The sequence below is a fragment of the Dermacentor andersoni genome, chromosome 3, assembly GCF_023375885.2.
Source record: "Dermacentor andersoni chromosome 3, qqDerAnde1_hic_scaffold, whole genome shotgun sequence".
In the NCBI taxonomy this organism is placed as follows: domain Eukaryota; kingdom Metazoa; phylum Arthropoda; class Arachnida; order Ixodida; family Ixodidae; genus Dermacentor; species Dermacentor andersoni.
The window spans coordinates 214360716-214371494 of NC_092816.1; the positions used below are offsets into that span (position 1 = coordinate 214360716).

A 10779-nucleotide genomic window follows, 5' to 3' on the forward strand; every position below is an offset into this window, starting at 1 on the left:
TTCTTCCTGCATAATTTATTTGTTTATTTATTTTTTATTTATTTCATACTGAAGACTAAGAATCGGTCCCAGCAGGACAGGTGCAAGAGGTAAGATAAAGGTACGAACATAAAAGATAACATAGGAAAACATTATGCAAAATGGAAACATAACGCCAACTAACAAACGTATTACCCACAAACAGTAAGCACTATGCGAAATTATTACGCGAAATTGAGACATAAAACGAATTAACAGTACGCATCATAGCTCTAGGTCACAGAAAATTAGCTAAGATCAGTTAGACAGTTCAATTCTAATACAGTACGCAGGAATAATTTAAACTGAAAAGCATTAGTTTGAGCAAAATGCGGGGTTAACGAATGGGCGTGATGATGTATTTGTCTAGTGGACATATCAGATAAATATACATGCGGGTAAAGGGCTAACTTTTGATTAGGAAGTAAGTAAAGAAAGTTGAGGTGGTTCCCAATTATTATCTGAATAATAAGGAAACTTAGAGGACGCTTAAGTTTCACCTTCAAGAGTGAAACGTGATAGCGTTGTCGGGCCCCGTAGACGACGGCACCGACACCCGACTTCCTGCGATACGGGGCCGCATAGCAAACAACAGTAGGCCGATGCCGGTGCCAGTGCAGAGCACACAAATGGCTCCGTAAGACAACAAACTGACTCATCAATGGCTAAAACCCGCGAAAGCAAGGAAAAAAGTAGTTGGTATTTCAGTTTCCACGTAAAAAAATTATATTTTCTCGTACAGGTAAATTATTTTATTATATATTCAAATTACAATACAGTGTTTTCATGTCTACAGGTTGTGTGTAAGTCGGACTTTACACATTTTCTGACGCATTTTACTTTGAGAAATTTAGTTAGGTCGCTGACACCTCTGCGCCCCGTGGAGGACCTGCGTGGTTCTGGTTCAGGATTATTTTTTTGGCGGACAACGCTGCCCACGGCGGATGCCGACCACATATTTTCTGTGAAATGAGGTCCTAAGGCTTTTACGTTAAAGAAGAGCTTCTGCCTCTGCTACCGGTCCGAACGGTTCTTAGGCCTTTCGCTCGTTGACTCACACATTGTTGTAGTGAACCTAACCTTGGCCCCAATAACGTGGCAATCTGGATGTGATCGTGCGACGAGCACACTAAGAAAAAAAGGAGTATACCTTACTCTTCTCGAATAGTCTGTACTCGCCACGTACGTATAAGACACACTTTGGGGGAGACACGGGAACTCTCTTTCGGCAGAGTCCCGAGACTATATGTGCTGTGTACAAGGTGGTTACTCAATCTCCCACGCAATGGTGATGCACACTCTGTTCTAGCTGCGACCTGGACCCTCTCAAAAGGGTTGCAAGAGTGCTGCTGAGCGCGTCCGTTAACTATTGTGGATTAGTAAGACGACTGAATATAAAGAGTCACATGGCCACTACTGAAGAATTCAGGTGACGTTTGTTGACCAGTCTGATGAATTTGTCGCTGTGTCAAGTTGTCTTTAGTGCGTCGTTTCAAAATGAGTGAAAAATTTTGCCGACAGTGGGAATTGACTTCTCAAATTGACTATTGCGAAAACACAATATAGAATAATAAAGATCTGTAGCAAACTTCTCAAAAAGCACATGACAGTTTAGCAACAAAAAGTGAATATTTCATCACTCTTTTTACTGTATACTGCAAGTGTCAAATGTGTCAGCCAGCACTGAACCACTATGAACAGAAAGCAGTTCCCTTTACTATTAAACTGGAATCAATGGCCAACCAAGCAGAACAGTCTTACAATTTCACTACGCACCTTGAAGCTGCATATGCATGACACTGCAATGCCACTCAAAACCATAATGGCGCCATGAATAGTATGTAACTCATGCAAAAGTTCGACTCACCATAGTGCAAATATATTATGATATGTCAAAAGCTTTATAAGTTATACCTATTTCACTGTTCTCGCAGACGTATTTTTATTTAGAGCTTACGATTTAACCTCCTAAGCGAATAAGCTATACATAACGCATCAAAAGAGCTACATTGATGTAAAAATGAGACACAGATAATGAAGTGCAATGAAAACAATATTCTAACTTAGAATACGTTATCTATGCATATAATATGATTGCTGAAAGTAAGTGGTTGCCAATGAATAATCCAATTTATCAGTAAAAACGGCTGTCGACCTTATGGTACCCTTGCTGGTACATTCCCCTCACAACTCGTGCATGTTTCTTAGCTTGAGTTGAAATTTGATCTGAAAATACACCACATTAAAAACTTGTGCATCAATATTTATCTTTCATACAATGTGCAACAGTGCCTAAAAATTTGCGAAATAATGGGGTTTTACGTGTCAAAACCATTTCTTATTATGAGGCACGCCGTAGTTGCGGACTTCGACAATTTCGACAACCTGGGGCTCCTTAACATGCACCTAAATCTAAGTACACAGGTCTTTTTGCATTTCACCCTCATTGAAATGCGGTCGCCATGGCCGGGATTCGATCCCGTGACCTCGTGTTCAGCAGCCCAACACCATAGCCTAATAATTTCACAACTGACAATATTACGAAATGAAATACAGCAACATTTACACTAAACATTTTAATTATGTTTACAAAAATTTCAGGACTAAGTAAAATATCTGACACTGATAATTTGATAGATTGCAATAAGCACTAATACAAAACTTGCCATCAAGCATACACGCTCACAACATATGTAGCACAGATAGCTGTATTTTGTTACGGCACAAATAGTGCATGAATGACAAGGAGAAGGAAGGAAGCAGAACCGGTGATAAGTAAACTACACCCAGCTGCACACACGCAGCTGTAACAATACACATGGTGCATAAAGCGCAAAATACACAAAAATATATGAAATACATCAGGAAGGATTCTTTCACTCATGACAACTCATCCTGTAACAGCAGATTACGTACCTCCTGTAATCTACCCTCGTAAACTGGTGAATAAGCTAGATTAGGTGCCACATTTAGCCATCCCTCATGTAAAGTTCTCGCGATTTTCTATGTTCTCATTTTTAACTTACCGAGAATGACTGACTTACGTAAAGTCTCTTTATGGCTTGGCACACATATACAGAAAGAAGTGTTTATAAATACTGGAAATCAGAGAAGGTTGACTGACACATAACTCTAATTTTAAATGCTTTTGCTTTGGCCTTTATGATTATCCACCACAGTGGTTGTTTGTAGAGTGAAAAATATCCTCACAATACTATGTTGGCAACCAAGTGGGAATACATGTTCTTGGTGTCTACCTTTTTTTGGTGTCACCTTAAGGTAACATTACTGCAAAGGCTTGTCTTCCCAATGCATGCTACCCCTGCTACATGAGCTGATGATAAGCTACAATAATGGTGTGTGAAGTAAAACATTTTGTGTGCTTAACTTTCCACTGCAGCTCCAATATAGCGTGAATTTTTGCTTTGTTGTGTACTCTAGCACAACTGCTACGCAGTTCATTTGGTGCCCAAAGAAATTCTCACGTCATACCGGGATGTCAGTTTTCTTTTCAAATTCAAAGTGAACCTTTGGCTATACCGCACAATGGGAAATATTTTTGGTTTGTATCTCTATCCTCTTGTTGACCATTAACATTAGCCCCGTTGCGACTTTTTTGCTGGTGCATACATGCCATATGATTATTGCTTGGTTAATGAAACACCGGAGCAATGTAGAAAGCACGAACAGACATTCATAATTTACGTGCCCACTGTGCATTGGGTGGATATGTTTCAGTGTACGACAAAGCTACTTGGTAGATTAACGTAACATCAAAGATAGAATAATTCCACTGTGAGCCCACAACATTAGTGACTTGGAAATTTATGTGTAAATGAACTTTCGTGACTCCCAGTAATCAACAAACAGTTTTTAGAAAGTGCAAGGAGTTGAGAAATTAAGCGATCTGCCGAGAGAGACCTCAGACGACCGCCAAAGAGGAACGAAAAGCGAAAATTAAGAAATTTAGCCATTGTTTATGAAAGTATTTTATGACTCAACGTCTTTTCATTTAAAGAGGAATGAGAGAAAACGCAGCCAGAAGTGTATAATGATTTCGTGTGTTTTGAATGACGCTTCTGCATTTGTCAGTCGAGCCGCCTGGCGTAGCCACTTCTCTGCTGTGCTAATGTGGGTATTTTCTAGCCTTCCGTGGTGGGTGCAGTACGTCTGGAACCGCAGCGTCCGGTGCACTACGTGGTTGTACGGAACTGGTGACCATGTATTGTTATGCAACGTCCCAAATAACAACATGAGTCGGTTTTGGCATTTTACAGAAACAATACAACAATCAGTATCCTCGAAAGTTTACCTAGCACAAATAACTTACATAATCAAGAGGTACTATTGCGCTCAGCATGAGCCACAACTCAGGACAGAAGTTTTCTCTTTGTGTATGTGAGGAGCCGTCATAGAAGTCTGTCCTAGAAGCAGAGAATGCACGTCGAAGGAGGCTGTATGCTTGAACAACAATGCCATTAACTGCTGTGGCGTCAATTCGGTGCTGATGGCGCTAGCAAGAACGGAAGCCGGAAAAAATATCTAAAGCTGTACGTGGTTGTCCAACTTCCGTATTTAAGGCAAGCACGGAGAGGATCAGGGTCTACGATGCATGTGAGAACAGCGCCTTTTGGAAGCAATATGGGCTCATTGGTTGTGTTAAGTACAGACAAAGTGGCCATGCTTTTGGTGAAGCGAACAAGGCTGGGTTCTAGTGCAAGCCCTTTGGATAGGCAATGTGCTGAAGGCACAACTAAAACGGCCCCGTTGGTGAAGTCAGAGCGGACTGCAAGCTGCTACTCGTAGCCAGGTGGAACCACACAACTATCATCAGTTCTGACTCCATGGTGCGATGGGTACAAGTAGTCGAAATTATCGATATCTGTGAAATGAACGAGGCACTGTTGGTACGAGATGAAAGCAGACGCGTCAGAGAGAGAGTGCCAGCCTAGAATAAATTCATAATGCAAAGAATAGGTAAGGCTTCCAGACACGAACACAGGAGAAGTGGACAACATGAACGCCGACTATCATCAGAAGGAAGCACTGAGGCGGAAAAAGGAAAGAAGACAAAACTCGTGCGCATGCTCTGGAATGGTAGCACCACGTGTCAATTGGGTACACGTGCCCGTCTACGTGAGAGGTAAATGTTAAGGCATTTGATCTCTTCCTTACGTAAGATAACCGAAGGCTGACTCGCGCTCGCACTTCCACCATTATTGATATGCCATGCCTTGTCCATAAGACGCGTATCTTCATTTCTATGCCTGTACAATATTGCGCATTCATCTAACTCCGGCGTGCAGCTGCAACCTTGGCAGTCTTGGCAATGTAAGCACAGATTACAAGGCGATCGGCCGCGTAACGACCGTCTATGTTCCATAAGTCTCTGATTGATACACCGCCCCATTAGCCCTACGTTGAAATAGCCAGAGTTAAAGGGAACTTTATGTACACAACACATACGACAGTCAGCAAACTTGTTGTTCTTGATGTGCCTCACTGGACAAATATCTGTTATTTTTTTTTGTCTTTCACCTGCTTCTTTTTTCTCTGCACAGCAGCGCATATCTTACCTAGCTTATTGGGAAACGTTAAAACATTAACGCCATATCTACTAGCAAATTTTCTAAGCCTGTGCGATACTGAATGAATGTAAGGAATAGCCACTACTATTTTCTTGCTATTACTGGCTTTTGCAATTACATCTGTCTCCCTCGAAATTGACTGCTGAAGGCGTTCAGCCACAGTGGCCACTGCTGCACTAGGATACCCTGCTTCTAATAGGCACCGTAGCTGCGAAAAAAAAAGAACCTGGCGCTTATCTTGTGCATGCACGTTCTGGTGAGAGAAGACTTAAGGTATGACATGGCAATTGCGTTTTATACTACTTTGGAATGCTTGGATTGAAAGTTTAACAATGGCTTTGGATATCTAGGAGAATACTGTCAACACACGGTATTTTGCTCGAACACCAAGGAAATGTCTAGAAACTTTACTACGTGTCTCTCAGGAAATTCTTTGGTAAACTTTAATCCTGCTTCATTTAGTTTAAATTGCTCTCTTACTAAGGTAACAGCGGAATTAAATCCGTCCCTATTGCAGAAAATCAGGTAATCATATCACCATGAATAGGGTTAACCTTTGAAGCGATACGAATTCCTGATTTCTGAAGAAACACGCCATCTCTCCACCCAGCCAGCGTGGACTTAAAGTACATTGAAAGAATTTCTAGAGAAGCACCCGTGGAAGCACTGCATTTATCTATAAAAGCGGACTCTTGCACTGGTTCTTTAATGCACTCATTTACGGAGTTTAACAACCCGTCATATGGCAAGGAGTAATACAAGTCTTCGAAATTTGTACTAAGTGCTGTACAATCAGCAGAATTTCTCTATGTCAAAAGCTGAAGTAATGCCTGAGAATTACACAAGTTAAAGGGGTCTGGAAAAACTAGCGAAACTAAGCAGTTCTAGGTAACTAGCCACATAGACCTGCCATCCCTTTTTCTGGCACTACAGCACGAAAAGGAATCTCTTGCTTGTGGGTCTTCGCCGGGAAAACAGTTCTAAGGTGAGCGATTTTGCTTTCTTGACATTACAGACAATCCTATCTAGATTATATCTTCACAAGGATCAACTGCACGTTGCTTAACTGCCGAAGGCCTCAGTTCAGTTCAGTTCAGTTTATTACCTTAAAAGTCCCCCGTAGGGGCATTACATAAGGGGTGGGTTTTTATAAGATAGGAAAACATCGTCAGAAATAATTATTTAAAAAAATGGTCGGTTACAAGTTCGGGGAACGAAGATGGACAAGTCGTATTAGCGATGCTGAAAACTGAAAGAAAGTTACTGAAAACATGTCATCTGGCATAATTGCGAAATAACCTTCGTTGTCCGATATTATTGGTGTAAGTTTATGCTCTACAAAATAATTAAGCAATAGTCAGACAGGGTCAAACGTCTTAATATGATTATTAGACGGTTTTATGCTTGCAATGCACTATGAAATACAGCGCGAGCGTTGTTCACCCGGCACAAACCTGGTTATGCAGCGCGGTAGGCTTCAAACGTCAATGAGTTTTATGTTAGGCTTAAAACAGTGTTTACGACATAAAGCAAGGGTTTTGCAATGGGTATTACATAGCATGGCGTCTCCGAGAACCAGTACGTTATTTGACGGTGAAATATTAAAAACGGGTTTCCTCTTTGTTAAAGCTCTGGAAGTTTCATCCCCCACAAGAACTGCGCGTGCTGGTCGACTAACCTGTTCCAATCGGCGTAAAGGCCAATGTCCACAGTCTCCCAGGGCCAAGCAACGAACCTTTAAACACTCCCGGTAAAACCTGACTTGGCGCCGCGATTCAGCGGCTAGAATAAAGCCAATACTCCTGGCCTGTTCAGTTGATGGTTGAAGGAAGCTGCAAATCATTTCAACTTCCAATGGGACGACACCATTACGAGTAAACCAGGACATACGTCTAGCGCCGAAGGTACATGTCACAATTAGGGAGCTAAAGAAGCAGGATTGTGCAGATAAGTAGGAGAACAAGGAAAAGGGCTCAGATTATTAGAAATGATGCTTAGAACTACAGAAAGCTGAGCTAGTTGATAAGGATTCATAATGCAAAGAAGGGGTAAGGCGTGCAGACACGGACACAGGAGAAGAGAAGTGGACAACACGAACGCCGACTATTAACTGAAGGAAGCACTGAGGCGGAAAAAAAGAAGACACAAAACTGATCTGCGCATGCTCTGGAATGGTAGGACCACTTGCCATACAGGTACACGTGCCGGTCTACGTGTACTTGATTCTACGAATTTGATTCCGCTGGTACCTCAGTAAGTGAACAATTTAACCTAACGGAGGAGGATTAAAGTTAACCAAGGAATTTGCTCAGAGACCCATAATACAGTATCTAGACATTTCCTTGGTCTTCGAAAAAAATCACGTGTGTTGGCAATACTCCCGCAGATCTTCGAAGACATTGTTAAACTTTCAATTCAAGCAAGCCGCAATCCAAGCAATTCAAGCATTCCAAAATAGTAAAAAAAACGGAATTGCCATGTCGTGCCATAGGTCTTCCCTCACAAGATCGTGCATGCACTAAATGAGCACCAGCTTTAATGCACAGGTCCGGCACCTATTATTTATTTATTTATTTATTTATTTATTTGAACATACTGCTAGCCTCACATTTGAGGATGTTGCCGGAAAGGGGCAGGATACATATTCAAGAGAACACAGTTCAAGTAGGCGCCGACATAGATAAGTTTGGGTCAACAAGGCAGTACATATGCACTCGATAATCATTATTATAAGCAGGGTATTCTAGTGTAGCAGTGGCCACTGTGGCTGAACGCCTAAAGAAGTCAATTTCGAGGGGAACGGACGTGAATACAGAAGGCAGTAATAGGAAGATATTGAAAGGTCAGGCAGATTTAGTCCCAACGGCCTTGATCGGATGATTGCCTGTCGAGATCCAGCTAGCCAGCCACACGTCGTTTTCCTCCTCTTCACTCCTCTTGGATGCCCCACATCCTACTGAGGCGCAAAGCTAGAACGCACGCAAGAGTGTCATTCCATTTCAGCAGACCTGTACTCAAAACACCAGTGTCGATCTACAGTGCGCCTGTCCACGGTGCTTCTGTGGTTTCTGCCCCTTTGCTGCACCAGAATGCTTCTTAAGAGGTACCATTTAGAGTCGCCATTATCTCGTTGGACAGTATAATGGATTAATGTTGCCAAATAAGTTCCCACGAAAGTAATTGTCCAAGTACTAAACTTTCACTCATTATTTTTACGTTTTCTTCGAAACTTTCTTGCACAAATACAGTTAATGTAACAAGCTGGCCTGGTTTTTTCAGGACAACTTCTGCAGCGATTCACACGTGCCTTTACTAACCATTGCTTCTGAGAGTTCTCGTTGCTTTCGCGTGAAAACATGTGCCGCAACATAGAAATGTCGCTGGATGTGTGCGCTGGAGGTAAGTGCGGTGTTGTGACAAACGAATATTTTGCAGACACATTTGTAGGTATTAAATGCTATTGCAATGCAATGTTATTCAATGATACGATATATTGAAAATAACACATTTGATTTGACTTTTGTATAAATATATCTTCAGATGCAAAAGGCAAGTATCCTATCATATAAAATTTGTTTGCTAGTATATTGTATCTTTATCTGAATTACGTATCGGCTCGGTATCTTGTATCTGCACCATGATGCAATGTGAGAGTACATTATTCTAGCACATCTGTTTATACGCTTTTTTTATTCCTACTTAATTGGTTTTCACACTGCTGCAGCGCTGTGTGTGCTGGATTTTTCCTCAGCTTTATTTGTATAGGTTTTTTCTTTACTCCATATAGAATGCTAGCTTAAATTGGAACGCGTAATTATGAAGTCGAATAACGAGATATTTTAATTCATGGGAACGCATCATGCATAAAAATGTGGGGATATTATTTAATCACTGCAAATGGAATAAGGATTAAATCTGTCTAACCAGCATTGCCATCGCACGCAAATGACCTCTCATGGCCAGGCCCCTAGTCACGCGATGCCTGGTACTGCTCTTGTACAGACGTTGTCGTTTGTCGCGTAGGCTGCAGGCAAGGACTCGCAGACCAACAACGAAGCCAGCAGCTCGAGCGCCGCGAGCAAAAAGAGCTAGAACAGCGCAGTCAGCAAGGCGAGCGGCGGGAGCACGGGCAGCGACAAGCTGGATGCGGCGCCGCCGCAATAAACCGACCAGCTACGAAGCCAGGGCCAGCCACGCTGGATCCAAGGCTCTCGCGTGACAGTCGCCGCTGGAGCGACTACGAGACGGCGGAGAGTTTTGTGCCTGCAATCGCGTCAGCTTCATGGCGGTTGCTTCTTCAGAGAAAGCGATTTCGGCACTGGATTCGGGCTCATTAAATGCGCAAGCGCTATTTCTGCTATCCACTTGGGCAGGAAAGCGCCTGTCGCCTAGGAACGAACGCGATTGCAAGAACACATATAATTTTACATAAAACAATAACCGCTGCTTGTACACTTTCAAAGGGCAGAGTTTGGTCGGTAAAGAAATAATTGCCAAAGTATTTAGCCGGGAAGTCGTGTGACAGGGACCGAAGGCCGGACACACACAAGCGATAACTTTCTCCAGGTTAATTAGGATCATGAAGCTTCACCCGAGTGCATCCACAAGAGAGGCGCTCACTAAATGTAGCAGCAAGAAACTACATTTCTTTCTCTAAAGAAGAAATCGAGGAAGTGCTTTAGCATTACGGGACAGGTTCATCGATTCTTGTAGCTTCCGCTATTAAAAAAGTACTGACCCAAAAAATTTTGATCGCGTTTCTCTGTTCTAATAAGTAGCTAATAGCCCAGTAATCACGGCACGAAACCTCATTTACTTAAGAGCTTGACAGGCAATTATGTGGAGCCTTGTTTGTAGCGATCAGTCCAAGTTTTGGTTTCAGAGAGCAGCGAGATGTGCCAGAGAACGAATGTACACAGCTGGACACGCGATCGCAAAAACCTCTGACGTATGCTGTGATGCACACGCGAGCTTCGTATTGCTGCGCCTGCTCGGGCTTTGCGATGTGCTCGCCACATATCGTCGTCGTACATTTCCGCATTCCAGCGGCGACGATTACCCGCTGGCCGGAGTCGCTGCCGTATAAGTGACGTGGCGTTTTGTTGGTTTGCAATCCTTCCTTAACCTCAGCGTCACGAGGTGCTGCGTTTAGCGCTTAGCTGCCCGCACGTAC

At 42.6% G+C, this 10779-nt stretch overlaps 1 protein-coding gene across 1 annotated transcript in view; it reads left to right on the forward strand.

Annotated features, from left to right (window-relative positions):
• The window catches only part of LOC126535802 (testis-specific serine/threonine-protein kinase 3-like), a 291567-nt gene extending 281228 nt beyond the window's left edge, over nt 1-10339 (forward strand). Inside the window, exon 9 of the mRNA XM_055072181.2 lies at nt 9630-10339. Within this exon, the coding sequence (XP_054928156.2) occupies nt 9630-9698 (69 nt within the window). The 3' untranslated portion in view covers nt 9699-10339. The remainder of the gene's footprint in view (nt 1-9629) is intronic.
• The last annotated feature ends 440 nt before the right edge of the window (nt 10340-10779 follow it).